Source organism: Aythya ferina (assembly GCF_964211825.1).
Source record: "Aythya ferina genome assembly, chromosome: 36".
Lineage (NCBI taxonomy): Eukaryota > Metazoa > Chordata > Aves > Anseriformes > Anatidae > Aythya > Aythya ferina.
The window spans coordinates 114,926-142,921 of record NC_140333.1 but is presented as its reverse complement, the minus strand read 5'-3'; the positions used below and the strand labels follow the sequence as shown (position 1 = coordinate 142,921).

At 62.6% G+C, this 27,996-nt stretch overlaps 3 protein-coding genes and 1 long non-coding RNA gene across 5 annotated transcripts; all 4 read left to right on the top strand.

The window, feature by feature from the left end:
- Positions 1–21: 21 nt before the first annotated feature.
- HAUS4 (HAUS augmin like complex subunit 4) lies at positions 22–2,790 on the top strand. 2 transcript variants are annotated; one of them, XM_084502167.1, is made up of 8 exons: positions 22–38; positions 712–743; positions 834–1,078; positions 1,170–1,256; positions 1,347–1,583; positions 1,656–1,780; positions 1,868–1,936; positions 2,287–2,790. In XM_084502167.1, exons 2-8 carry the CDS (start codon positions 716–718, stop codon positions 2,525–2,527), a joined length of 1,032 nt encoding a protein of 343 aa, XP_084358293.1. In that variant the 5' UTR covers positions 22–38; positions 712–715; the 3' UTR covers positions 2,528–2,790. The 2 variants fall into 2 exon arrangements, 1 of the variants encoding a protein (XP_084358293.1); XR_014686540.1 differs by lacking the exon at positions 22–38 and having other exon boundaries at positions 573–743; positions 2,287–2,611; positions 2,672–2,790.
- A 759-nt stretch (positions 2,791–3,549) lies between these two features.
- PRMT5 (protein arginine methyltransferase 5) lies at positions 3,550–15,368 on the top strand. The gene is made up of 17 exons (XM_084502096.1): positions 3,550–3,680; positions 3,768–3,886; positions 4,475–4,560; positions 5,207–5,341; positions 5,983–6,095; positions 6,602–6,651; positions 7,189–7,352; positions 7,705–7,866; positions 8,588–8,665; positions 8,763–8,821; positions 9,118–9,240; positions 10,437–10,612; positions 11,794–11,903; positions 12,964–13,057; positions 13,789–13,905; positions 14,473–14,537; positions 15,187–15,368. Exons 1-17 carry the CDS (start codon positions 3,571–3,573, stop codon positions 15,337–15,339), a joined length of 1,914 nt encoding a protein of 637 aa, XP_084358222.1. The 5' UTR covers positions 3,550–3,570; the 3' UTR covers positions 15,340–15,368.
- A 1,072-nt stretch (positions 15,369–16,440) lies between these two features.
- RBM23 (RNA binding motif protein 23) lies at positions 16,441–26,966 on the top strand (the record flags this gene model as incomplete). The annotated part of the gene is given in 16 exon segments (XM_084502101.1): positions 16,441–16,515; positions 16,920–17,018; positions 18,382–18,456; positions 19,060–19,096; positions 19,099–19,106; positions 19,225–19,286; positions 19,941–19,994; positions 20,081–20,206; positions 20,301–20,354; positions 21,697–21,814; positions 22,792–22,944; positions 24,238–24,375; positions 25,110–25,175; positions 25,786–25,978; positions 26,508–26,597; positions 26,887–26,966. Coding segments are annotated over 15 exon segments (1,290 nt in total). The 5' UTR covers positions 16,441–16,515; positions 16,920–16,982.
- Positions 23,625–23,897, top strand: LOC311426011. The gene is made up of 2 exons (XR_014686484.1): positions 23,625–23,720; positions 23,761–23,897. It is a non-coding gene; the product is annotated as an uncharacterized lncRNA (long non-coding RNA).
- Positions 26,967–27,996: the final 1,030 nt, after the last annotated feature.

Sequence of the window (27,996 nt, the reverse complement as noted above, 5' to 3'; positions counted from 1 at the left end):
CGGAAGGAAGCGGCGGGAGGGGCCGGGTCGGGATTGGGGTGAAAAAGGGGGGAATTGGGGCTGGGGGGGGCGTGGGGGGGTTGGGGAGGGGGAGGGGGGGAGTTGGGGTAAAAAACGGAGGTTTTGGGGTGGGAAATGGGAGTTTGGGGTGAAAAATGGGATTTTGGGGTGAAAAATGGGGGTTTTGGGAAAAATTGAGGGGTTTGGGGTGGGAAATGGGATTTTGGGGTAAAAAAGGGGGGATTTGGGGTCATAAATATACGGTTTGGGTTCAAATGTGGGAGATTTAGGGTTGAAGATGGGGGATTTGGGGTATAAAAGGGCGGTTTTGGGTGGTTAAGGGGGGTTTTGGGGTGAAAACTGGGGAGTTTGGGATGAAATTTGGGGAGTTTGGGGTTGAAAAGGGAGGTTTGGGGTGAGAAATGGGGGTTTGGGGTCAAAAAATGGGGATTTGGGGTGAAAATCTTGAATTTTGGGGTCCAAAACGGACTTTGGGGTGAAAAAAGGGGATTTGGGGTCAAAAAGAGAGATTCTGGAGTGAAAATGGGGAATTTGGGGTCAAAAAGAGGGATTTGGGGTGGAAAAAGGGGGATTAGGAGTGAAAAATGTGAATATTGGGGTGAAATGGGAGATTTTGGGGTGAAAAAGGGGGATTTGGGGCAAAATACGCTAATGTGTTGTGGGTAACCCCCCCCCTTGCCCCCCATTTAGCGCCATGACGGACCTGGAGGCGGAGCTTCTGGGTGAGAGGGGCGGGGCTACAGGGGGGTAGGGCTAAAAGTTAAATATTTAATATGCTAATGAGATGCTAATGAGCCCGTCCCTCCCCACAGGCCCGGCGCTGCCGCTGCCCCCCCCCGAGGAGCTCCTCCCCCACCCGGGGCTGGGCCGGCTGCTGGCAGCCCTGGGGGCGGGGCCCGAAGGGGCGGGGCCCGAGGGGGCGGGGCTTGGCGCGGCCGGGGGGCGGAGCCTGCGGCGGGCGGAGGCGGAGCTTGGGCGGCAGCGAGCCGCCTGGTTGGCCCGCGAGGGGCTCTGGAGGGCGGTGCTGGAGCTGCTGCGGGAGCCCCGCCCCCAGGAGGTGTGGCCTAAATGGGGGGCGGGGCTTAGGGTGTAACGGGATGGTTTATTGGTGCCGCAAAGCATCATGGGATGGCCACGCCCCCTTTTAGGCCCCGCCCACCCTGGAGCTAGCGCTGGCATTGGCCCAGCTGCGCCTCGGCCCGCCCCTATTGGCCGCTCTGCTGCCGCCTCCCCAGGTGAGCCCCGCCCCCTTATTTAAATATCTTGGTGACATCACCAGCCGCGCCCTCTGATGTCACTGACCACGCCCCCTTCCCCCACAACAGGACCCCGCCCCCTTGCGCCTCCGCCTGCTGCCATTGGTGGAGCGGCGCCTGGCGGGGAAGGTGGGGCAGCTGGCCGACTACTTCCGGGGGCGGGGCCGTGACGTCACCGACGGTGATGACGTCACCGATGACGTCGCCGAGGAGCTGGCGGCCCAACGGCGCCGCCTGGAGGCCGCCACCGCCCGGCGCCGCCGCCTGGCCGGGCAGCTGGACGGCCTCCGGCGCCTCTACCCACAGGTACGCCGCGATGACGTCATCGCTGACGTCATCGGTGACGTCATCGGTGACGTCACGGCCCCGCCCTTGCAGGTTCTGGGGCGCTGCGGGGCGCTGCTGGGGCGGCTGCAGGAGGAGCGGGCGGCGGGGGCGGAGCTGGAGCGGCGCCGGGGGCTCTACCTGGAGGCCAAGGGGGCGGCCACGCTGCTCAAGATCCGGTGGGTGGCGACGTCACCGTGACGTCACCGTGACGTCATCACCAGGTATGACGTCATCTTGACATGGGGTGGGTGGGGGCCCCGCAGGTTGGAGGAGCTGACGGTGCTGCTGGACACCTACAGACCCGAGGTGCTGGAGGCGCACCGCGTCATCAGGTGCGGCTCCTATCGCCCCCGTATCGCCCCACGCTGTCGCGATATATCACGATATCACCCCCATATTGCCCCATATTGCCCCATGCTATCACGATATACCACGATATCACCCCATACTGTCCCGATATGCTGCGATATCGCCCCCATATTGATCCGTATTGCCCCATACTGTCACGGTATACCCTGATATCAGCCCCTTATCGCTCCCTATCGCCCCATATTATCCCGATATCCCCTGATATCACCCCAAAATCGCCCCATACTGTCATGATATACCCCCATAACGCCCCATATCACCCCTTACTCACGCGATATGCCCCGATATCCCGTGATATCGCCCCATATCGCAGGTCGCGCCTGGAGGCGGAGCTATCGCGGGCGGAGGCGGAGCTGTCGGGGGCACGGGAGGCACTGGGGGCGCTGCAGGCGCTGGGCCCGGGCTTCCAGGAGGCGGCCGCTGAGTACGGGCGGCTCCGCGAGCGCCTCCACCACCGCCGCTGGGCCTTGCGCCAGCTCCATGGCCATGACGGTGACGTCAACGATGACGTCAGCGATGACGTCACCAAGGATGGCGACGGAGGCCCAGCGTGAGAGGGAAGGGCGGGGGCCAAGATGGCCGCCATGGGGGCAAGATGGCTGCCAGGGGGGCAAGATGGCCGCCCTAGCAACCACTGGGTCTCCATAGCAACAAAATGGCCGCCCTAGCAACAAGATGGCCGCCCTAGCAACCAGGAGGTCTCCATAGCAACAAGATGGCTGCCATGTTGGCTCCACCCCCTTGTTGCCATGGAGACTGCTGTGGCCCCGCCCCCACCCAGCCCCGCCCTCAATAAATTGACCCCTCCCCCTTTGTGCCCGTCTCTGGCCTCTCATTGGTTGGAATAAGGGGGTGGAAGGGAGGGGCGTGGCCTCGGTGATTGGCAGTGGGAGGTGGGCGGGGATTGGTTGGGTGGGAGGGGTCTGTGGGGGGTGATTGACAGGCAAGGACACTCGGTGATTGGTTAAGGGGCGGGGCTAGAGCCTCCCTCACAGGCGTTTGATTGACAGCAGGGGGCACGCAGCCATTGGCCAACAGCCCAATGAGGGCGGGACCTCCCCTCAGCCTCCCCAAGCCGTTTGATTGACAGCCGAGACCGCGTAGCCATTGGCTCACAGCCCACTAAAGGCGGGCCCTCTTTTCCCGCCCAACCTTTTGACTGACAGCCCCCTCCGCGCAGCCATTGGCTCACAGCGCAGTGAGGGCGGGACCTCCCCTCAGCCTCCCTCAGCCATTTGATTGACAGCCGAACCCGCTCAGCGATTGGTGCACCGGCGTGTAAGGGCGGGACTCATTTTCCCGCCCAACTCCTTGACTGACATCCTCCTCCGCGCAGCGATTGGCTCAGCACCCAACGAGGGCGGGACCTCCCCTCACACTCCCTCAGCTATTTGATTGACAAGCGAGGCTGCGCTGCGATTGGCTCACAGCCCAATAAAGGCGGGACTCAGCTTCCCGCCCAACCCCTTGACTGACACCCCTCTCCGCTCCCCCATTGGCCGCGGGGGCGGGCTTTGCGCGTTTTCTCCCTCCCCATTGGCCGCCGCGGCGTTGGCGGCCGGAAGCGGCTCCTGAGGCGAGGCGGAGAGGCGGCAAGATGGCGGCGGGCGGCCCGGGGGCTGCGGGCGCCGCTCGGGTGTCGAGCGGGCGGGAGCTGGGCTGCGTGCCCGAGGTGGCGGCGGCGCTGGGGGCCGTGGCCCGGCAGGGGTGAGCGGAGCCTCGAAACCCCCTCGGTGGTGACCCTCGGGGTGGGATTTCCGCTGCCCTTTGACCTCTGACCCCTCGGTTTTTTAGGTTCGACTTCCTGGCGGCGCCGCTTTTCCACCCCCGGCACCGCCGCGAGTTCGGGCTCAGCCCCGCCAGGGACAGGCCCGGGCCGCAGACGCGCTCCGACCTGCTGCTCAACGGCAGGGGTGAGCGGGGGTGGGCTATAGGGGGGTTATAGCGGGTCTATAGGGGGTCTTTGTGGGATTTGGGGGGGCCATAGGGGGCCTATGGGGGTGTATTGGGGGTTCTATGGGATTAGGGGGGGCTATAGGGTCTGGAGAGAGGGCTATGAGGGGATGTAGGGGGCTATAAGGGACGTATGGGGCTCTGTAGGGGATTTGGGGGGGCTAAAGGGGGACTATAGGGGATTTAGAGGGGTGTAGGAGGGGCTATGGGGTATTTAAAGGGGATATAAGGAGGTTATAGGGGATTTATATGGGGTATAAGGGGGCTATAGGGGATTTGGGGGAGTATAGGGGGGATATAGGGGGGTCTGTAGGGTGTATATAAGGGATTTGGGGGGGCTATGGGGGCTGAGGAGGGGATATGGGGGGTCTGTAGGGGATTTGGGGGGTCTATAGGGGAGCTATAGGGGGTTTAGAGCGGCTATAGGGAGGCTGTATGGGGTCTGTATGAGATTTAAGGGGTCTATAGGGGATCTAAAGGGCATATAGGGGATTTGGGGGGTCTATAGGGTCTTTAGGGCCCCTTTAGGACCCCCCTGTCCCCCCCAGACTGGACGACGCTGATCGTGGGCCGCCTGTCCCCATGGATCCGCCCCGACTCCCCCCTGGAGCACGTGCGCCGCAACTCCGAGGCGGTGAGCGGGACACGCCCCCTCGGCTGCAAGCCACGCCCCTCAGCCGCGAGCCACGCCCACTCTGTACCAAGCCACGCCCCCACCAACCTGACCCCCCATCACATGGCATTCAGCCTCAAAGCCCCGCCCCTTTGGCTGAAACCCTGCCCCTCGCTAAAGCCACGCCCCCAAGGATGTCCTACCCACCTAAGCCCCGCCCACTTCCATAAGCCACGCCCCCTTTCAGAACCCCCATTGCCCCAGCTCAGCCCCTTCCACCAAAACCCTGCCCCCCGAAGCCCCGCCCCTCAGGCCACGCCCACCAGACTCCGCCCACTCAAGTCCCGCCCCAAACCAACACCTCGAGGCCCCCCCACTCTGACCACGCCTCCTTTAAGTCCCCATCCCACCACCCTGCCCTCCCATTAAGCCACAGCCATTTAAGCCACGCCCACCAGACTCCACCCACTTAAGCTCCACCCCCAATGCATCACCACAACCCCCTCCCACTTTGACCACGCCCCCTTTAGGCCCCGCCCACCCCCTGTTACACACCCTGGCCCCTTATCCCACCCCCCTGCCCTCCCCCTCAGTCCCCGCCCCCCGGGCCCCCACCCAGTTAGGCCCCGCCCCCCGGGGCCCCGCCCGGCTAAGCCCCGCCCCCCAGGCCATGCTGCAGGAGCTGGATTTCGGGGCCTACCTGGGGCTGCCGGCCTTCCTGCTGCCCCTGCGCGGCGCCCACAGCCCCAACCTGGCCCGGCTGCTCAGCGCCCACCTGCACAGCGGCCACCACAGCGCCGCCGTGAGCACTGGGGGGAACTGGGAGGCACTGGGAGGGACTGGGAGGGGGACTGGGGGCACTGGGAGGGGGTGTGGGGGGGGTATGGGGGGATATGGGGGGGTAATACAGGGTTATGGGGACATATAAGGGGTTATTGGGGGGTTTTGGAGGGATTGGGGTGTACTGGGAGGGCACTGGGATATACTGGGAGGGGCTGGGAGGGACTGGGAGGGGACCAGGGGGCACTGGGAGGGGGTATAGGGTGGGTATGGGGGGGTTATAGGGGGGTTATAAGGGGTTATTGGGGGTCTGGGGGGAATTGGGAGGGAATTGGGGTGTACTGGGAGGGACTGGGAGAGACTGGGAGGCACTGGGGGGGGACTGGGGAGCACTGGGAGGGGACTGGGATATACTGGGAGGGGTTATCAGGGGGTTATTGGGGGGCTATAGGCAGTTTTGGGGGAATTGGGGTGTACTGGGAGGTATTGGTAGAGACTGGGTTATACTGGGAGGGGGCTGGGAGCTACTGGGAGGGGGCTCAGGGGCTCTTGGGAGGCACTGGGACGTACTGGGAGGGCACTGGGCTGTACTGGGAGGGCCAAGGGAGGCAGGGGGGGCTCTTACTGGTCTGTACTGGTTCTTACTGGTCTGTACTGGGGCAGTTCTGGGTGCGGGTGCCGCTGGTGGCCCCCGAGGACTCGCGCGATGACGTCATCGAGAACGACCCCGCCGGGGCGGGGGGGGAGGGGGCGGCCGAGGAGCGCACCTGGCACTGGTGGGCACTGGGATGGACTGGGAGGGGACTGGGAGGGGGCTGGGGGGCAATGGGAGGGACTGGGGGGGGAAATGGGGGAACTGGGAGCCACTGGGATGTACTGGGAGGGGACTGGGGTGGACTGGGAGGGTTTTGGGGTGAAAAATGGGGATTTTGGGGCAAAATGGGGGTTTTGGGGGGAAAATGGGGATTTTTGGGGGGAAAAAGTAAGATTTTGGGGTTAAAAGGGGGGATTTGGGGATGAAAGAGGTCTCAAAAAAGGAAATTTGGGGTCAAAAGGAGGGATTTGGGATCAAAAGGGGGGATTTGGGGGTCGAGAGGGGGATTTTTGGGTCAAAAAGTGGCATTTTGGGTCAAATCCGTGAACTCAGGGGTAAGAAGGAGGATTTTGGGATAGAACCATGGGATTTTGGGGCCCGAGGGAGCTCGTTGGGGCGAGAAGAGGAGGTTTTGGGGTTGGGCGGGGCCCCGTTTTGGGGCTAAAAGCGGGGATTTTGGGTCCGCAGGTGGCACAACTTCCGCACCCTCTGCGACTACAACAAGCGGGTGGGCGTCGGTGAGTGGGGGCGGGGCCTGGAGGGGGCGGGGCCTCACCGGGTGGGGGCGGGGCTTCACGAGGGGGCGTGGTCTCGAGAAGGGGGCGTGGCCTAACCCTTGGCATGGATCACATAAGAAGGAACCATAGGGGGGTGTCATGGGGGGGCGTGGCTTAGCCTAGTGGGCGTGGCCTAACCCTAAGGGGCGTGGCTTCACGAAGGGGGTGTGGCATAAACGAGGGGGCGTGGCTTAATGAAGGGGGCGTGGTCTGATCCTTGGATTACCTACGGAACCATAGGGGGGTGTCAAGGGGGGTGGGGACAAAACCGAGGGGGCGTGGCTTTATAAAGGGGGTGTGGCCTAACCACAGGGGGCGTGGCTTCGCGAAGGGGGCGTGTCCCGTCCCAGGGGGCGTGGCCTAAGCCTTGGCACAGGTCACAGAGGGGAACCACAGGTGGGTGTCCAGGGGGGGGTGGGGCTAAACCAGGGGGGCGTGGCTTTCTAAAGGGGCGTGGCCTCCCCGAGGGGGCGTGCCCTGACCGTCCCCGCCCCCCAGCGCTGGAGGTGGGCCCGGACCTGCCGTCGGGGGCGGCGCTGGAGCGCTGGCTGGGGGAGCCCCTGCGGGCGGCCCTGCTGCCCACCAGCCTCTTCCTCACCAACAAGAGGGGCTTCCCCGTCCTCTCCCGCCCACACCAGCGCCTGCTCGGCCGCCTGCTCAAGGTTTGGGGTGAAAAACGGCGATTTTGGGGCTTTGGGGGGTTTACGAGGTGGGTTATAGGGGTGCTATTTGGGGTTATTTGGGGTTATATGGGGTCATGGGGGAGGTTTTGGGGTACAATGGGGGGGCTATGGGGTGGTTGTGGGGCTGGGAGGGGGGTCGTGGGGCAGTTGTGGGGCTGGGAGAGAACCTGTGGGTCCCGGCCCCAGATCTATGGGGCAGCCCATGGCTCTATGGGTCCTGGTACTGGCTCTATGGGGCAGGCTGTGGCTCTATGGGGCAGACCACAAGCTCTATGGGGCAGAACATGGGCTCTGTGGGTCCGGCCATGGGTCTGACGCCCCCCGCCCCCAGCTGGAGGTGCAGGTGGTGCTGTGGGGCGCCCCCCACCACGGGGGGAAGCCGCTGGGCGCGTACCTGCAGTACCTGGAGCACCTGGGGCAGAGCCGCCCCCCCCCCTCCGCCTACGAGCTCTTCGCACGCGGCTACGAGGACTACCTCCAGTCCCCCCTGCAGGTGGGCGGGGCCACGGGGAGGGGGCGGGGCCACGGGGAAGGGGGAGGGGCTAAAGGGGAGGGGGCGGGGTTAAGGGAAAGGGGTGGGGGTCATGGGGAGGGGTGGAGGTGGGGGGAAGATGGAAGGGGTAAGGGGGGAAAGGGGGCGTGGTTTGGGGAAACGGGCGTGGTCTGATCGAAAGGGGCGTGGTTTGGTTGAAAGGGGGCGTGGCTAGTAAAAGGGGGTGTGGCTAATGCAAAAAGGGGAAGGGTTAGGGGGAGGGAGGGGGTGGGTGCAGCTGGGAGGGAGGGGAAAGGGGGGAAAGGGGGCGTGGTTTGGGAAAAGGGGTGTGGTTTGATGGAAGGGGGTGTGGCTAACGCAAAGGGCGTGGTCAAGCCAAAGGGGGCGTGGTTAACACAAAGGGGGCGGGGTTAACCCAAAAAGAGGAAGGGAGGGGGTAGGAGGGGATGGGAGGAAGGTGAAAGGGTCAAGGGGGGCGTGGCTTGGTCAAATGGGGGCGTGTTTTAGTTTAGGGGGCGTGGCTGATATAGGGGTGTGGCTTAGAGTGGGCGGGGCCTTGGTGGGCGGGGCCTGATAGGGGCTGTAGGCAGGGAATCAATGGGGAATGGGGGAGGGAGGTGTGGTTCAGTGAGTGGGCGTGGCCAATCGTGGGCGAGGCCGCCGAGGGGGCGTGGCTTTGTGCTGAGTGGGCGTGTCCCTCGCTGGCCCCGCCCCCCGGCAGCCCCTGATGGACAACCTGGAGTCGCAGACCTATGAGGTGTTCGAGAAGGACCCAATCAAATACTCCCAGTACCAGCAGGTGGGCGGGGCTTGGAGCCTGGGGGGCGGGGCTTCGCACTCAGGGGGCGTGGCCACGCGTGACCACGCCCCCTAACTGGCCACGCCCCCTTTCCTAGGCCATCTACAAGTGCCTGCTGGACCGCGTGCCCGAGGAGGAGAAGGACACCAACGTGCAGTGAGTGCCCCACGGGGGGGTGGGGCGGCTGTGGGGCGCTGTGGGGTCCCTATGGGGTGTCTATGGGTCCCTATGGGGTCTCTGTGGGTCCCTATGGGGTCTCTATGGGTCCCTATGGGGTCTCTATGGGGCGCTGTGGGGTCTCTATGGGGCGCTGTGGGGTCTCTATGGGTCCCTATGGGGTCTCTATGGGTCCCTATGGGGTCTCTATGGGGCGCTGTGGGGTCTCTATGGGTCCCTATGGGGTCTCTATGGGGTCCCTATGGGGTCTCAGTGTGTCTGCCCCCATCTCACAGGGTGGTGCTGGTGCTGGGCGCGGGGCGGGGTCCCCTGGTGAACGCCACCCTGCGGGCAGCGCGCCAGGCGGCTCGGAGAGTGCGCGTCTACGCCGTGGAGAAGAACCCCAACGCCGTCGTCACGTGAGCGACCCACAGGGACCCCATAACCACCCCATAACCGCCCCATAGGGACCCCAGAACTGCCCCGGAACCGCCCCATAAGCATCCCATAAACATCCTATAACTGCCCCATAGTGACCCCATAAATACCTCATAACGACCCCATAACTGCCCCATAACTGCCCCATAGAGACCCCATCGCGATCCCATAACTGCCCCATAACCATCCCATAATAATCCTATAGTCACCCCATAACCACCCCATAACTGCCCCATAACTGCCCCATAGAGACCCCACACCGCCCCATAAGCCAGCCTGTAGCCCCGCCCCTTCCCCCGTGGCCCCGCCCCTTGCCCCATAGCCCTGCCCACAACCCCGTGGCCCCACCCCTTACCCCGTGGCCCCTCCCTCATATTCCCTGACCCCATAACCCCACTCCCTTCCCCCCTAGCCCCTCCCCTGACCCCTCTCACCGCTCCATAGCCCCGCCCACCACCACGTGGCCCCGCCCCTGACCCCGCCCACCACTCCTTGACCCCACCCACAACCCTGTGGCCCCTCCCCTATAACTCCACTCCCTTCCTCCATAGCCCCTCCCATGACCCCGCCCACATCCCCATGGCCCATTCCCGTCCCCTATAACCCCACTCCCTTCCCATATAGCCCCCTCCCCTCACCCCATAGCCCCGCCCCCTCCCATGTAGCCCCACCCCTGACCCCGCCCACCACCCCATGGCCCCACCCCTGACCCCGCCCCCTTCCCTCGTAGCCCCTTCCCTTCCCCCATAACCCCACTCCCTTCCCCCATAGCCCCCTCCCCCTGCCCCATAGCCCCTCCCCCTTCCATGTAGCCCCTCCCATGGCCCCGCCCACTACCCCGTGGCCCCTCCCTCTCCTCCATAGCCCCTCCCCTATAACCCCTTCCCTGACCCTATAACCCCACTCCCTTCCCCCATAGCCCCTCCCCTTCCCCTGTAGCCCCTCCCCTGGCCCCGCCCCCTCCCTGTAGCCCCGCCCCTGACCCCGCCCCCTTCTGTCGTGGCCCCTCCCCTTCCCCATAGCCCTTCCCTTACCCCATAACCCCACTCCCTTCCCCCATAGCCCCCTCCCCTTCCCCCATAGCCCCTCCCCCTGCCCCCTAGCCCCTCCTCCGGCCCCGCCCCCTCCCCGTGGCCCCTCCCCCGGCCCCGCCCCCGACCCCGCCCCCTGTTCCCAGGCTGGAGAGCTGGCAGTACGAGGAGTGGGGCGCGCAGGTGACGGTGGTGCCGCGGGACATGCGCGAGTGGCGGGCGCCCGAGGCCGCCGACCTGCTGGTGTCCGAGCTGCTCGGCTCCTTCGGGGACAACGAGCTGTCCCCAGAGTGCCTGGACGGCGCCCAGCCCTGCCTCAAAGGTGGGGGGCTGTTTGGGGGAAATATCAGCGGGTTTGGGGTCACTGGGGTCAATGGGAATGGGTTTGGGGGCAATAGGGGCGGGTTTGGGGTGAATAGGGGCAGGTTTGGGGAGGTTGGGGGTCATGAAAATGGGTTTTAGGGTCAATAGGGACAGCTTTTGGTGGTTTTGGGGTCAATAGGGACGGGTTTCGGGCCAATAGGGACGAGTTTGGGGGTTTTGGGGTCAATAGGAGCAGGTTTGGGGTCAATAGGGACAGGTTTGGGGTCAATGGGGATGGGTTTTGAGAGCATTGGGGTCAATAGGGACGGGTTTGGGGTCAATAGGGACGGGTTTGGGGTCAATAGGGACGGGTTTGGGGTCAATAGGAAAGGGTTTGGGGTCAATAGGGACGGGTTTGGGGTCAATAGGGACGGGTTTGGGGTCAATAGGAAAGGGTTTGGGGTCAATAGGGACGGGTTTGGGGTCAATAGGAAAGGGTTTGGGGTCAATAGGGACACGTTTGGGGTCAATGGGGTGAATAGGGGCGGGTTTGGGGTCAATAGGTGCAGGTTTGGGGTCAATAGGGGCGGGTTTGGGGTCAATAGGGACGGGTTTGGGGAGGTTGGGGGTCATGAAAATGGGTTTTAGGGTCAATAAAGACAGCTTTTGGTGGTTTTGGGGTCAATAGGGGTGGGTTTGGGGTCAATAGGGGCGGGTTTCGGGTCAATAGGGACAAGTTTGGGGGTTTTGGGGTCAATAGGGACGGGTTTGGGGTCAGTAGGGACGGGTTTGGGGTCAATAGGGGCAGGTTTAGGGTCAATAGGGATGGATTTGGGGTCAATAGGGACGGGTTTGGGGTCAATATGTCGGGATTTGGGATTTTTGGTCTATAGGGATGGGATTTGAGTGTTTCAGGGCCGTTGGGTTTGGGGTGGGTTTTTGGGGTGTAAAACTGGGTTTTTGGGATTGTGGTGTGGGTTTTGGGGTTGTGGGGTTGCAATTTGGGTTTTGGGGTTGGTTTTGGGTTTGTGGGATGGGTTTTGGGGTTGTGGGGCTGTGTTTTGGGGTCAGTATGCCAGGATTTGGGATTTTGGGTCTACAGTGACAGGATTTGGGCGTTTCGGGGCCGTTTCGTTCAGAGGCTGTTTGTGGGGTGCGGGTGTGCGTTTTGGGGCGTAACGGCGTGTTTTTGGGGCTCAGAGGGGGGCGTGAGCATCCCCTGCTCCTACACCTCCTTCCTGGCCCCGCTGTCCTCCTCCAAGCTCTACAACGAGGTGCGCGCCTGCCGGGAGCGCGACCGCGACCCCGAGGTGAGGGGATTTGGGGGGATTTGGGGGGATTTGGGGGGGATTTGGGGTCATTTGGGGGGATTTGGGGGGATTTGGGGTCTTGGGGAGCTCATTTGGGGGGTCTTCGGGGGGGTATTTGGGGGCTTTGGGGGCTTTTGGGGGGGCTTTGTAGGGTCTTGGGGTGGTCATGGGGGTCTTTGGGGTCTTTGGGAGGGATTTGGGGTCGTTTGGGGGATTTGGGGGGTCTTGGGGTGGTCCTGGGGGGCATTTGGGGTCTTTACAGGGTCATTTGGGGGGGATTTGGGGTCTTTGGGGGGACTTTGGGGTCTTGGGGTGGTCCTGGGGGGCATTTGGGGTCTTGGGAGGGGATTTGGGGTCTTATGGGGGGGATTTGGGGTCTTATGGGGGGGGATTTGGGGTCTTGGGTTGGCCATGAGGGGTCATTTGGGGTCTTTGGGGGGGATTTGGGGTCTTTTGGGGGTTTTGGGGGGACTTTGGGGTCTTGGGGTGGTCCTGGGGGTCTTTGGGGTCTTATGGGGGGCCAATTGGGGTCATTTGGGGTCTTTGGGGGGAGGATTTGGGGTCTTTTGGGGGGAATTTGGGGTTTTGGGTTGGTCATGAGGGGTCATTTGGGGTCTTTTGGGGGGGGATTTGGGGGTGATTTGGGGTCTTTAGGGGAGATTTGGGGTCTTTGGGGGTCATTTGGGGTTTTGGGGGGGTCCTGGGGGTTTTTGGGGCCTTTACGGGGTCTTTTGGGGGGATTTGGGGTCTTTGGGGGGATTTTGGGGGCTCATTTGGGGTCTTGGGTTGGCCGTGGGGGTCTTTGGGGTCTTTCTGGGGTCTTTGAGGGGTCTTGGAGGGGATTTGGGGTCTTTTGGGGGGAATTTGGGGGTTTTGGGGTCTTGCGTTGGCCATGGGGGGTCTTGGGCATCCTGTGAGGGTTTTGGGGTCTTTTGGGCGTTTTGGGGCCTTTTGGGTGTTTTGGGGTCCTGGGGGTGTGTGTGGGGTTTTGTGTCGGGGGCGGGGTGTGGGCGTGGTCCTGGTGACGTCACGGTGACGTCACGCCGGGCCCCGCCCCCAGGCGCAGTTCGAGATGCCGTACGTGGTGCGGCTGCACAACTTCCACCAGCTGGCCCCGCCCCAGCCCTGCTTCTCCTTCCGGCACCCCAAGACAGGTAGGGGGCGGGGCCGCGGGGGGACACGCCCACAGAGGGGCGGGGCCTCCCGGACCACGCCCACAACTGGGCGGGGCCTCGGGGAGAGACGAGCAACGAGGCGGCGCGACGCGCTCCCACCACCTCGGCCCCTCCCCCTTTTATATCAAAGGGGCGGGGCCTCTGGGGAAACGCCCACCAAGTAGGCGGGGCCTCTTACACCACGCCCACAATTGGGTGGGACCTCCTAGGCCACGCCCACAATTGGGCGGGGTCTTGGGGAGAGACACGCAATGAGGTGGTGCAATGCCCTACATTGGCTCCTCCCCCTTTTATATTAAGAGGGGCGGGGCCTCGGGGGACACGCCCTCATAGTGGGAGGGGCCTCGTAGACCAAGCTCACAAGTGGGCGGGGTCTCATAGACCACACCCACAACTGGGCGGCGCCTTTGGGGGGAGATGCGCAACAAGGCGGTGCGATGCCCTACCGCCGCCCTACCTTGGCTCCTCCCCCTTTTCTACCAAAAGGGGCGTGGTCTAGAGGAAGGGGGCGTGGTCTATTGTTGTCCACGCCTCCCTTAGACCACGCCCACAAGTGGGCGGGGCCTTGGGGAGAGGTAGCAAGGCAACGCAATGCGCTCCAACCACACGGTGGTGCCCGACCTTGGCTCCTCCCCCTTTTCTACCAAAAGGGGCGGGGCTTAGGGGGAAGGGGCGTGGCCTAGGGGTGACCACGCCCCCTCCCGGCGCAGACCCCGCCCAGGACAACAGCCGGTACGTGCGGCTGGCGTTCCGCGTGGAGGTGAACACCGTGCTGCACGGCTTCGCCGGCTACTTCGAGACCACGCTCTACGGGGACATCACCCTCAGTGAGGGGGCGGGGCTCAAGGGGGGCGGGGCTAAAGGGGGGCGGGGCTCAAGGGGGAGGGGTCTCGGGGGGCGGGGACTAAGGGGGCGGGGGCTAGAGGGGGTGGAGATGGAGGGTCAGCAATGGTCAATGGGGTGGTTGGTGTTGGGTTGGGGTCAAGGGGGCGGGGCTTAAAGGGGGAGGGGCTTAAAGGGGTGGGGTTCAAGGGGGAGGAGCTTAAGAGGGTGTGGTCTCGGGGTGGGGGCTAAAGGGGGTGGAGCTTGAAGGTATTGGTCAATGGGGTCAATGGTGGAGGCTTAGAGTCAAGGGGGCGGGGCTTAAAGGGGGAGGGGCTTAAAGGGGTGGGGCTACAGGGGGAGGAGCTTAAGAGGGTTGGGTCTCAGGGGGCGGGGCCTAAAGGGGTGGGGTGTAAAAGGGGTGGGGCTTGAGGGTCATCAATGGTCAATGGGGTTGGTTGGGGTTGGGTTGGGCTCGAGGGGGCGGGGCTTAAATGGGTGGGGTTCAAGGGGCGGGGCTTGAAGGGGTGTGTCCCCCAGGGGGGCGTGGCCTAACGGGGCGTGTCCCGCAGGTATCCGCCCCGAGACGCACTCCCCGGGGATGTTCTCCTGGTTCCCCATCTTCTTCCCCATCAAGGTGAGGGGCGGGGCTCCCAGTACACACCAGTACAGCCCAGTCCCCTCCCAGTACCCCCCCAGACCCCAGGCGGCCATCTTGGCTTGACCCCCTTGAGCTCCGCCCCCTCATGGCGGCCATCTTGGGTGGGCAGCCATCTTGTTGACCCCCACTGGGCTCCCCAAGAGGTCGGCCATCTTGTGTTGACCCCCAAAGTGACGGCAGCCATCTTGGCTCAACCCCATTGGGCTTCCCATCATGGCGGCCATCTTGTGTTGACCCCCAGGGTGATGGCGGCCATCTTGGGTTGACCCCAAACGTCTTGGCAGCCATCTTGGGTTGACCCCATTGTGCTCCCCAAGCAGTCAGCCATCTTGTGTTGACCCCCAACGTTCTGGTAGCCATCTTGGCTCAACCCCACTGGGCTCCCCGTGATGGCAGCCATCTTGTGCTGACCATCAGGGTGACAGCAGCCATCTTGGCTCAATCCCATTGGGCTCCCCAAGCAGTCAGCCATCTTGTGTTGATCCCTAGCGTCTTGGCGGCCATCTTGGCTCAGCCCCACGGGGCTCCCCATGATGGCGGCCATCTTGCACTGACCCCCAGAGCCCCCCCACGCTACCGGCCACCCCGGGACCCCCCCCTAACCCCCTCCCCTCTCTCCCCGCAGCAACCCCTGGCGGTGCGGGCGGGCGAGGAGGTGGCGGTGGCCTTCTGGCGCTGCGCCACCCCCAAGAAGGTTTGGTACGAGTGGGCCGTCACCGCGCCCGCCTGCTCCGCCCTGCACAACCCCACCGGCCGCTCCTACACCATCGGCCTCTGAGCTCAATAAAGCGCCCTCCAACGCACAAACACGCCTCCCGGCGGCCATTTTGTGGCGGCGGCCATCTTGGGAGGGGATCAGGCGTCTTTTTGGGGGGGTTTAAGTGGGATTTGGGGGGATTTTGGGACTGTTTTCGACACTGGGAGGTTTATGGGGGTATTTGGAGGGGTTTTGGGTGGGGGGAAGCAGCCATTTTGGGAGGGGGCGGCCATCTTGGGGGAGGGGAGCGGCCATCTTGGGAGTGGGGCGGCCATCTTGGGGGGGGCTTTTTGGGGGGTTTTAAGTGGGATTTGGGGGGATTTTGGGTCTGTTTTTGACACGGGGGGGGATTACAAGGGACAATTGGATGGGTTTTGGGTGCGGGGAAGCGGGAGGGGGCAGCGGCCATCTTGGGGGGCGGCAGCCATCTTGGGAGGGGGGCAAGCATTTTTTGGGGGGGTTTAAGTGGGATTTGGGGGTATTTTGGGGGTGTTTTCAACACTGGGGGGTTAAAAGGGGTATTTCGGGGGTTTATAAGGGGTGATTGAGGTGGTTTTGGGTGGGGGGAAGCGGGAGGGGGCGGCGGCCATCTTGGGAGGGGGGCGGCCACCTTGTGGGGGGCATTTTATGCATTTTATTTCCTTTTTTAAGGGATTTGTGGGGTTTTGGGGCCTGTTTTCAACACTGGGGGGGTCACCAGGACGTATTGGGGGGGGGGAGGCCATTTTGCCCCCCCCCCGAGCCGCCGCCATGTTGCTCAGGCTTCACCCGGGCCGACCAGGCCGCGTCTCCATGGCAACAGCGCGCCCGTAGGGGCGGGGGCGCGGTCTCCATGGCAACAGCGCGCGGGGCGGGGCCTCCGCGCCGTCACGGGGAGGGGGCGGGGCTCCGTCCCCATAGCAACCGCGCCCCGGTAGGGGCGGGGCCGCGTCTCCATAGCAACCGCGCCGGCCCTCCCTCCCCTTTCACCCCCGAGCCAATCTGCGGCGCCGCTGCTTCGCCCCGCCCTTTCGCGGACCCGCAGCCAATCGCAGAGCGGCAGGGCGGCTCCGTGAACCAATGGGCGCGCGGCGTGGGCGGGGCCGGGGCCGCGCCTGCGCGGCGCGGAGGGGGCGGGGGGAAGGTTCTGGAGGCCGCCGCCATCTTAGCGCCGCGTCCCGGCCGCCGCCGCCGCCGCCGCCAGCCGGGAGGGGCCCGGTGAGGGGAGGGGGGGGCGGCCGTGACGTCACGGGGCGTGACGTCACCCGGCGTGACGTCACGGCTCGGGGGGGGGCGCGGGGTTGAGGTGTGGGGGGGAGGAGGGGGCCCGGAGGCGGTGGGGGGGGGGGAGCGCGGTGCGCATGCGCGGGGGGAGGGGTTAAAGGAAAGGGGTGTGGCTTCGGGTGGGCGGGGCTTGGAGGGGGCGGGGGTTAGAGGGGGCGGGGCCTAGCGGCCGGGCCCTGGAGTGGGGGGGGAGGGGGGAGGAGGGGGCACGGCCCTAAGGGGGGGGGGGGGGAGGGTTGAGGGGGCGTGACGTCAGTACCGAGCGGCGTGACGTCACGGCGCGGGGCGTGACGTCACGGGAGGGGGGGGCGGTCCGTGTGACGTCACTTCCCGTGCAGGAGGAGGAGGAGGAGGGAGCCGTGGTTGGGGGGAGAGCCCCCCCCCAGGCAGCGGGCGGGGGGATGGAGGCGGGGGGCTCGAACCCGCCGCCCGACGCGGTGAGTGTGACGTCACGGGAGGGGGCGGGGCGGGTGACGTCACCGGTGACGTCGGGGGGTGGCGTCAGGGGGGTGGGGGCGGGGGGTGGGAGGGGTTTGGGGGGGCATGGGGGGTGATGGGGTGGGGTCGGGGGGGGTCAGGGGGTCACCCAGGGGTCACGGGGTCACTTGGGGTCACGGGGGGGTCATGGGGGGGTCGTGGGGTCAGGGGTCATGGGGGGTGAGGGGGGGCTGGGGATGTTTTGGGGGCGTTTTGGGGGGTTTGGGGGCTGGTTTGGGTCTGATTTGGGGTTTTTGGGGTCATTTTGGGGCCATTTTGGGGGGTTTTGGGTCTGTTTTGGGGCCATTTTAGGGTTTTTGGGGTCGTTTCGGGGCCATTTTGGGGTTTGGGGCCTGTTTTGGGGTGATTTTTTGTCCCCCTTTTGGTTCTCTTTCGGGGCCTGTTTTGGGGTTTTTGGCATCGTTATGGGGCCCTGTTTGGGTTTCAGAGCAGTTTTGGGGCTGTTTTGGGTCCGTTTGGGTGCATTTTGGCATTGTGGGCCTGTTTTGGGGTCACTTTATGTCCGTTTTGGAGCTCTTTTGGGTCCATTTTGATATTTTTGGGGTCGTTACGGGTCCATTTTTGTGTTTGGGGGTGGTTTGGGGCATGTTTGATCTCTTTTTGGGCCCATTTTGTGATTTTCAGTCTGTTTTGGGGTCATTTCATGTCTGTTTGGGGTCTGTTTTAGGTCTATTTGGGGGCTTTTGGGGTCATTATGGGGTTATTTGGGGTCATTTGAGGGTTTTGGGTCTGTTTTGGGGTCATTTTATGGCCGTTTTGGGGCCATTCGGGGTCTGTTTTGGGGCCATTTTGGGTCCATTTTGTGGGTTTTTGGGGTCATTCCGTGTCCGTTTTTGTTTTTGGGGGGGTGTTTTTGGGCCGTTTTGATTCTTTTTGAATCGATTTTGGGGGTTTGGGGTCATTATGGGGCCGTTTTATGTCCATTTTGGGTCCGTTTTGGGTCTATTTTGAATACGTTTTGGGGCCATTTTATGTCAGTTTTGGGTCCGATTTGGGGCTATTTTGGGTCGGTTTGGGGTCAATTTTGTGAGATTTTCAGGTCATTCTGGGTCCATTATTGTTTTTTGGGCTGTTTTGGGGGCTGTTTGGGTTCATTTTGGGTCCATTTTGAGATTTTTAGGGTTATTATGGAGCCATTTTGGGTTCATTCTGGGTTTTGGTTCCGATTTGTGTCCGTTTTGGATCCATTTTGGGTCAATTTTGTGGGATTTTCGGGTCATTCCGGGTCCGGTTTTGTTTTTTGGGCTGTTTTTGGGGCTGTTTGGGTTCATTTTGGGTCCGTTTCGGGCTTTTTTGGGCCAGACGGACGCCATGACGTCGGACGACTTCGACATCGTCATCGAGGCCATGCTGGAGGCGCCCTACAAGAAGGAGGAGGTGGGCGGGGCTTAGGGGAGGGGGCGGGGCTTCTGAGGAGGGGGCGGGGTCTGGGAGGGAGGGGCGGGGCTTGGGGTGGGAGGGGGCGGGGCTTAAGGTGGGAGGGGGCGGGGCTTGGGGGCACCTGAAGGGGATTTTGGGGGTAAATGAAGGGTTTTTGGGGGCGGTTTTAAAGGGTTGGGGGGATTTAAGGGGGCTTTGGGGGCGTTTTAGGGGTTTTGGGGGCGTTTTAGGGTTTTTAGGGTTGTTTAAGGGGATTTTGGGGGCGCTTAAGGGGTTTGAGGATCACTTAAAGGGGTTTTGGGGGCACTTAGGGGGATTTTGGGGTCATTTCAGGGGTTTTAGGGTCACTTGAAGAGGTCTTGGGGTCATTTAGAGGAGTTTTGGGGTTCCTGACAGGGTTTTGGGGTCACCTAAAGGGGTTTTAGGAGCACTTTAAGGGGTTCCGGGGGTCTTTAAATAGTTTCGGGTTATCTTAAAGGGGTTTTGGGACCATTTCAGGGCATTTTGGGGACTTTTAAAGGGGTTTGGGGATCCCTAAAGGGGTTTTGGGGCCGTTTCTGGGCTTTTGGGGTCTGCCCCTGACGCCCCCTCTCGTTGCAGGCCCAGCCCGGCCCCTCCAAGCCGCCGACGGAGCCCCCCCCCCGCAGGTGAGGCTGCTTTTGGGGTGAAAAAAGGCAATTTTGGGTCCGGGAGGGGGGAATTTGGGAGGATTTGGGGGAAATTTGGGGCATTTTGGGGTAAATCTGGGGGATTTTGGCCCCGCAGCCGCCGGCGGAGGAGCAGAGCAAAGAGACGAAGAAGGAGAGCGGCGGCAGCAGCAGCAGCAGGTGATCTTTTGGGGCGAAAAATGGCGATTTTGGGGCTGCTGAGGGTTTTAGGAGGGAAAAGAAGGGGTTTGGGAAGGAATTTGGGGATTTTTGGGGGAAAAATGGGGATTTTGGGGGCAATGAGGAGTAATGCAAATATATTAAAGGATTTGGGGTGGGTTTAAGGCGTTTGGGGATGATTTTTGGGAGAAAAAATGGGGATTTGGGGGCCAATAAGGGTTTAGGGGAAGGCAGTGGAGGTTTTGGGGTGGATTTAAGGGATTTTGGGGGTAATTTGAGGGGCAAAAATGGGGATTTCAGGGTCACTAAAGGGTTATGGGGAAATACTGAGGGGAATTTTAGGGATTTTGAGGGCAATTTGGAAGAAAAAAGGGGGATTTTGGGGTCGGTAAGGGGTTATGGGAAGGTATTGGGGGTTTTGGGGTGGGCTTAAGGGATTTTGGGGCAATTTTCAGGGGCAAAAATGGGGATTTGGGGGTCACTAAGGGGTTATGGGTAGGTGTTGGGAGTTTTGGGGCGGATTTTGGGGTGAAAACTGCGGGTTTTGGGGCCGATAACGAGCCCGGGAGCTTCCAGAGAGAGACAGGGAGGGTTTGGGGTGAAAAAGGCGGATTTTGGGGCCCGCCTCTTAGCGTTTTTTCCCCCCATAACCAGCAGCCGGAAGAAGCGGAGCCGCAGCCGGAGCCGGAGCCGCGACCACAGACACAGGTGAGGGCTTTTTGGGGCCAAACCCGGCTCTTTCGGCTTCCCCGCGCCCTCCGTTGCCGTTTTGGGGCTAAAAACCCCCAAATCAGTCGCAGCCGGGACCGGGACCGGCGCCGCCGATCCCGCAGCCGCGACCGCCGCAGCCGCCACCGGTCCCGCAGCCGCGAGCGCCGCCGATCCCGCAGCCGTGAGCGCCGGCGCGACGAGCGATCCCGGTACCCGATTTCGCCTTTTTTCACCCCAAAATAGCCGTTTCTAAATATCTCGGCCCTTTTTTGACTGATTCGGTCGTTTTCGGCCCCGTTTCAGCCGCCGCTTCGGGCACAGCAAGAGCCCGCTCTACCGGGAGAAGAGCCCCGTGCGGTGAGCCCCGGGACTGGGAGGGATTTTGGGGCGGATTTGGGGGATTTTGGGGTCGTTGGGGGGTTTTAAAGGGATTTTCGGGGGTTTTCAGGGGGATTTGGGGCAATTTGGGGGGATTTTTGGGGGGATTTGGGGGATTACGGGGTCATTGGGGGGAGTTGACGGAATATAAGGGGAAGTAGAGGGGGATTTGGGGGATTTTGGGGGAAATTTGAGGGATTTTGGGTGGGATTTGGGGCGTTTGGGGGGATTTTTGAGGGTTTTATAGGGGATTTTGGGGGTTTCATGGGGGATTTCTGGGGTTTCATGGGGGATTTGGGTTTTTTATAGGGAATTTGGGGTTTTTATAGGGGATATGGGGTGGTTATGGGGTATTTGGTGTCTTAGAGGGGATTTTGGGGTTTTATAGGAGATTTTGGGCATTAAATAGGGGATTTGGGGGGTTTCATAGGGGATTCTTGGGGTTTTTATAGGGAATTTGGGGTTTTTATAGCGGAGACGGGGGTTTGTGGGGGATATGGGGTGGTTATGGGGTATTTGGGGTCTTAGAGGGGATTTTGGAGGGTCTTATAGAGGATTTTGGGGGTTTCATAGGGGATTTGGGGGTTTTTATAGAGGATTTGGGGAGTTTTATAGGGGATATGGGGTGGTTATGGGGTATTTGGGGTCTTAGAGGGGGTTATTTGAGGTCTTATAGGGGATTTTGGGGGTTTTATAGGGGATTTGGGGAGTTTTATACAGGATTTAGGGTTTTTATAGGGGATATGGGGTGGTTATGGGGTTTCACAAGGGATTTTTTGGGGTTTTATAGGGGATTTGGGAGGTTTTATAGGGGATTTGGAGGGGTTATAGGGGATGTGCTTTGCTTACGCGATATTTGGGGTCTTGTAGGCGATGTGGGGGTTTTATGGGGGATTTTGGGGGGTTTTCTAGGGGATTTGGGGGATTTTATGGGTGATTTAGGATTTTTATATGGGATACAGGGTGGTTAGGGGATATTTGGGGCCTTACGGGGGATTTGGGGTTTTTATAGGGGATGTGAGGATAGGGGGGGATAGGGGGGCTTTTTGGGGTCCTGGGGGGCTCTGTGGGATTTGGGGGGGCCCTGGGGGTCTCTGTGGGATCTGGGGGGGTTATGGGGGTGTTATGGGGCCGTGGGGCCTTATAGGGTATTTGGGGTTTTATAGGGGATTGGGGGATAGGGGGGGATAGGGGGGCTTTTTGGGGTCCTGGGGGGCTGTGTGGGGTCTGGGGGTGCTCTGTGGGGTCCTGGGGGTCTGTGTGGGGTCTGTGGGTGCTGTGGGGGGGCCGTGGGGCCTTATGGGGTGCCCCGACCCCGCAGGGAGCCGCTGGGCAGCCTGAGCCCCGAGGAGCGCGACGCGCGCACGGTGTTCTGCATGCAGCTGGCGGCCCGCATCCGGCCCCGAGACCTCGAGGATTTCTTCTCCGCCGTCGGAAAGGTGCCACGGGGCCCCATGGGGTCACTGGGACACTTATGGGGTCACTGGGACACTCATGGGGCCAGAAAGACCCTTATGGGGTCACCAGGACACTTAAAGGGTCAGGAACACCCTTATGGGGCCATAAAAACCCTTATGGGGTCACTGGGACACTTATGGGGTCAGGAACACCCTTATGGGGCCAGGAACACCCTTATGGGGTCATAAATACCTTTATGGGGCCAGAAAGACCTTTATGGGGCCATAAATATCCTTATGGAGTCACCGGGATCCTTATGGGGCCATAAATACCCTTATGGGGTCAGGAACACTCTTACAGGGTCACTGGGACACTCATGGGGTCACCGGGACACTTATAGGATCACCAGGACACTTATGGGGTCAGGAGCACCCTTACAGGGCCATAAATACCCTTATGGGGTCAGGAACTTTCTTATGGGGCCATAAAGACCCTTACGGGGTCAGAAGCACCCTTATGGGGTCAGGAATGCCCTTATGGGGTCACTGGGTCCCTTATGGGGCCATAAACACCTTTATGGGGCCATTAAAACTCTTATAGGGTCATTAAAACCCTTATGGGGCCACCAAAACCCTTACAGGGCCCCCTAGAAGCCCCCCAGGACCCTTTTAACCCCCCCAAGACCCTTCTAGGACCCCCATAAGTCCCTCAGGACCCCCACAAGCCCCCCCAAACCCCTTATAGGGCCCCCAAACCCCTTATAGGGACCCCTAGAAGCCCCCCAGGACCCTTTTAGGCCCCCCAGGCCCCCCCAACCCCTTTTAGGACCCCCCCTCCCCTTATAGGGCCGCCGCCCCCTTTATAGGATTTCCCCTCCCGCGCCCCCCCCGCTGCTCCTACCCCCCCCGCCCCCCCCCTCGGGAGGTGGCCACGCCCCTCTGGGCTCGACCACGCCCCCCGGGGGCTCGACCACGCCCCTCGGGCCTGGCCCCGCCCCCTGAGGAGGCCCCGCCCCCAGGTGCGGGACGTGCGCATCATCTCGGACCGCAACTCGCGGCGCTCCAAGGGCATCGCCTACGTCGAGTTCTGCGACATCCAATCGGTGCCGCTGGCCATCGGGCTCACCGGGCAGCGCCTGCTGGGCGTCCCCATCATCGTCCAGGCCTCCCAGGTAGGGGGCGGGGCCTCCGGGGGGCGGGGCCTCACGTGGGCGGGGCCTGGGACGCGATTGGAGGAGGTTGGAAGGGGTCAACGTTGGCCAACGGTCTTTGAGACGCGCCCTCGTTGAGGTTCCTGGCATCGTTTTTGACTTCCAGGGGGTGGGAGGGGCTTAAAAGAGAAGGGCGTGGTCTAAAGGGGGCGTGGCCTAAAGTGGGCGGGGTCTAGGAGGGGATTGGAGGAGGTTGGAAGGGTCAACGTTGGCCAACGGTCTTCGAAGCATGGCCTCCATGGCCTCCCTCCTGTGATTTTGGACTTCTTTTGAGTGGGAGGGGTCTAAAAGGGGCGTGGCCTAAAAGGGGAGGGGCTTAGGAAAAAGGGGCGGGGTCTAGAAGGGGATTGGAGGAGGTTGGGCGGGGTCAACGTTGGCCAACGGCCTTCAAGGCGCGGCCTCCCCATCATCGTTTTTGGACTTCCAGAGAGTGGGCGGGGTCTAAAGGGGGCGTGGCCTAATGTGGGTGGGGCTTGGGGAAAAGGGGAGGGGCCTGGGAGGGGATTGGGGGAGGTGGTGTGGGGTTGGGAAGGTCCTGGAAGGGAGGGGAAGGTCCTGGAAGAGACAAGAGTTGAGTTGGGAAGGTCCTGGAAGGGGAAGGAGAGATTTTAAGGGGATTTGGGGGGATTTGGGAAGGTCCTGGAAGGGTCACGAGGGGGTTGGGAGGGTCCTGGAAGGGGAAGGAGAATTTTAAGGGGATTTTTGGCGGTTGGGAAGGTCCTGGAAGGGATGAGAAGGTCCTGGAAGGGTTGGGAAGGTCCTGGAAGGGTTGGGAAGGTCTTAGAGATGATGGGAAGGTCCTGGAAGGGACAGGTCCTTGAAGGGATGGGAAGGTTCTAGAAGAGTTGAGAAGGTCCTGGAAGGGGTAGGATGACGTTGAAGGCTTTGGGAGGGTCCTGGAAGGTGAAAGAAAATCATAGAGTCCTTGGGAAGGTCCTGGAAGGGATAAAACTTGGAAGAGATGGGAAGGTCCTGGAAGGGGTAAGAAGTTCTTAGAATCTTTGGGAAGGTCCTGGAAGGGGAAGGAGAATTTTTAAGTTTTTTTTGGGGGGGTTGGGAAGGTCCTGGAAGGGTTGAGGAGGTCCTGGAAGGGTTATAAAGCCCCCGGAGGCTCAGGGACAGGCCCTGGAAGGGCCGTAAAAATCCCAAAACTCGCCGAGGCGAGGCGGGGGCTCGTCCCCGCCCCCGGGGGGGCGTTCCTGAGGTGTCCCCGCCCCCGGGGGGCGTTCCCTGAGCTGCCCCCGCCCCCCGCAGGCGGAGAAGAACCGGCTGGCGGCCATGGCCAACAACCTGCAGAAGGGCAGCGGCGGCCCCATGCGGCTCTACGTGGGCGCCCTGCACTGCAACATCACCAAGGAGATGCTCAGGGGCATCTTCGAGCCCTTCGGGAAGGTGGGCGGGGCCAAGGGGGTGGGCGGGGCCAAGGGGGGGCGGGGACAGAGGGTGGGAGGGGTTAGAGGGGTGGGAGGGGGGAAATTGGGGGTGGGGGTGGGTGGGGGTAGGGGGAAGGTAAGGGAATGGGGGTGGGAAGAAGGGGGTGGGCGGGGCTTAAAGGGAGTGGGAGGGGCGTAAAGGGGTGGGCGGGGCCTCGGGGGGGCGGGGACAAAGGGTGGGAGGGGTTAGAGGGGGTGGGAGGGGGTGGATAGGGGGTAGAGGTAGGGGGTGGGTGGGAAGAAGGGGTGGGAATAAAGGGGTGGGAGGGGCTTAAAAAGGAGTGGGAGGAGCTTAGAGGGGTGGGAGGGGCTTGGGGAAAGAGGGAGGGGCCTAAAGGTGGGCGGGGCTAAAGGGTGGGAGGGGCCAAGGGGGTGGGAGGGGGTGGATAGGGGGTGGGGGTGGGTGGGGGTAGGGGTGGAAAGGGGTGGGAATAAAGGGGTGGGCGGGGCTTAAAAGGAGTGGGAGGGGCTTCGGGTGGGCGTGGTTAGTTGATGGGAGGGGCTAAACGGAAGTGGGAGGGGCCAAAAGGGTCAGAGGGGCTAAGGAGGGTGGTTGGGGCTTGGGGATGAATGGGGTTGGGGGCGGGGCTATGGGGGGGCGTGGACACATCGGGGGCGTGGCCTCCGGCGGGAGGGGTTTCTGGTGGGTGTGGCCTCTGTCGGACCCGCCCCCTGCCCCTCCCTCCCCCCCAGATCGACAGCATCGTGCTGGTGAGAGACCCCGACACCGGGCAGTCCAAGGGATACGGCTTCATCACCGTGCGTCCCAGCCCCATAATCCCGCCCTAATCCCCCTAATCCCGCCCTAATCCCCCCTATAACTCCCCTAATCCCCCCCAAATCCCCTATAATCCCGTATAATCCCGCCCTAATCCCCCCAAATCCCGTATAATCCCGCCCTAATCCCCCCTAATCCCGTATAATCCCCCCTAATCCCGTTAATCCCGCAGTTCACCGAGGCCGAGTGTGCCCGCCGCGCCCTGGAGCAGCCCCACACATCTCCCCAGCCCCTAATCCCCCCTAATCCCGCCCTAATCCCCCCTAATCCCGTATAATCTCCCTAATCCCGCAGTTCGCCGAGGCCGAGTGTGCCCGCCGCGCCCTGGAGCAGCCCCACACATCTCCCCAGCCCCATAACCCCCCTAATCCCGCCCTAATCCCGCCCTAATCCCGCCCTAATCCCCTATAATCCCGCTCTAATCCCTGTAATCCCTGTAATCCCGCAGTTCGCCGAGGCCGAGTGCGCCCGCCGCGCCCTGGAGCAGCCCCACACATCTCCCCAGCCCCATAACTCCCCTAATCCCGCCCTAATCCCGCCCTAATCCCCTATAATCCCGCTCTAATCCCTGTAATCCCTGTAATCCCGCAGTTCGCCGAGGCCGAGTGCGCCCGCCGCGCCCTGGAGCAGCTGAACGGCTTCGAGCTGGCGGGCCGGGCGATGCGCGTGGGGCAGGTGAGCGAGCGCCCCGACGGCTCGGCCGACGTCGCCTTCCCCGAGGGCAGCGACGAGCCCGAGCTGGGGGCCGGGGGGCGCCTGCAGCTCATGGCCAAGCTGGCAGAAGGTGGGGACACCGGGGGGGGTTTATGGGGTTGGGGGGGGATTAATGGGGTTGGGGGGGGGGTTATATGGGGTTGGGGGGGGATTAATGGGGTTATTGGGGGGGTTGGGGGGGGTTATATGGGGTTATAGGGGGGGATATGGGGGGGTTATGGGGGGTTATAGGGGGGTTGGGGGGGATTAATGTGGTTATAGGGGGGATATATAGGGGGTTGGGGGGGGTTATAAGGGGTTGTGGGGGGTTTTGGGGGGATTAATGGGGTTGGGGGGGGATATGGGTCTATAGGGGGGATATAGGGGGGATATAGGGGGGTTACAGGGGGATTATGGGGTGCTGGGAGGGGGTTATAGGGGGTTATAAGGGGTCATGGGGGGTTATAGGGGGGTTGGGGGGGGATATGGGGGGGTTATGGGGAGGTTATGGGGCTGGGAGAGGTCTGGGGTGCCACTGACGTTTCTGTGTCCCCCATTTTCCCCCTTTTTTCCCCCATTTCCCCCCATTTTCCCCCCATTTTCCCCCCTTTTTCCCCCAGGCTCGGGGCTGCAGCTGCCCAGCACGGCCCAGGCCCTGCAGCTCAACGGGGCCCTGCCCCTGGGCGCCCTCAACCCCGCCGCCCTCACCGGTACGGGACGGGGGGGTCCCTATGGGGCTGGGGGGGGTCCCTATGGGGCGGGGGGGTCCCTATGGGGCTGGGGGGGTCCCTATGGGGCGGGGGGGTCCCTATGGGGCTGGGGGGGTCCCCATAAAGGGGGTCTCTATGGGGTCCCAATGGGGTCGTGCCCTTCCTATGGGGCTGGGGCCAGATCTATGGGTCCGGGGGGGGCTCTATGGGGCCGGGGGGCTCCCTGTGGGTCCGGGGGGTCCCCTCTGTGGGGCTGCCCCCCAAGTGCCCCCCCCCTTTCCCCCCCCAGCCCTGAGCCCGGCGCTGAACCTGGCCTCGCAGACGCTGAGCCTGCAGCTCTCGGGGCTCTTCACCCCTCAGACCATGTAGGGGGCGGGGCCTCAGGGGGCGGGGCTTAGGGGAGGGGGAGGGGCTTAAGGGGAGGGGGCGTGGTTTGGGGGAGGGGTTGTGAAAGGGGAGGGGGAGGGGGGAAGAACTGGGGGGGAGGGAGGGGGCGTGGCCTAGGGGAGGGGGCGTGGTCTGTGTGAGGGGGCGGGGCTTGAGGGAGGGGGGCGGGCTTGAGCGGTGGGCGTGGCCTGGGGCTGGGGGTGTTAAAGGGGTGGAAGGGGTTGGGGCCTGTGGTGGGCGGGGCTTGGAGTGGGCGGGGCTTAAGGGGAGGAGGTGACTTAAAGTAAGGGGGTGGACTTTAGAGGAAAGGGGCGGGGTTTAAAGGGAAGGGGCGGGGCTTAGACGAAAGGGGCGGGGTTTAAATGGAAGGGGGTGGGGTTTAGAGGAAAGGCGGTGGGGTTTAAGGGGAGTGGGCGGGGTTTGGAGGGAGGGGGCGTGGCCTAACGCTGCTCTCTCTCCCCCCCTGCAGGTAACGAAGCCCCGCCCCCTGCCCGCCGCCTGGCCCCGCCCCCCCGCGGGGAAAAGGGGGCGGGGCCCGGGCGGCAGGGGGGAGGGGCCGGCGCTGGCCCCGCCCCCTTCTCTCCTCCCCCCCCTTCCCTCCCCCCCCCTCCCTTTCCCTTTTCCCCCTTTTTTTCCCCAAATCGGGATTTTTTTTGTTCTGTTTTTTTTCTTTTTTTTTTCTGTTTTTTTTTTTTTTCTTTTTTCGGACTCGGAATAATAAAAAAGCCACAAAAACGCCGCCAGGCCCCGCCCACTGCCTCGTTGTCGCGCCGCGGGGGGCGGGGCTTCGCCCCCACAAGCCCCGCCCCCAGCCCCGCCCCCTTTTGCCGCTGCCCCTTTAAGATCGGGGGGTGGACCCCCCCATTCACGCCATTGCCCCTTTAAGACGACGGCATCGCCGCTTTAAGAGCTGGCCCCGCCCTCCCCGCCCCGCCGCTTAAAGCGGAAACGCCAAATTTGGGGAAAGGGGGCGGGGCCCACCGAACGTAGTCTTAAAGGGGCGATGCCTCCA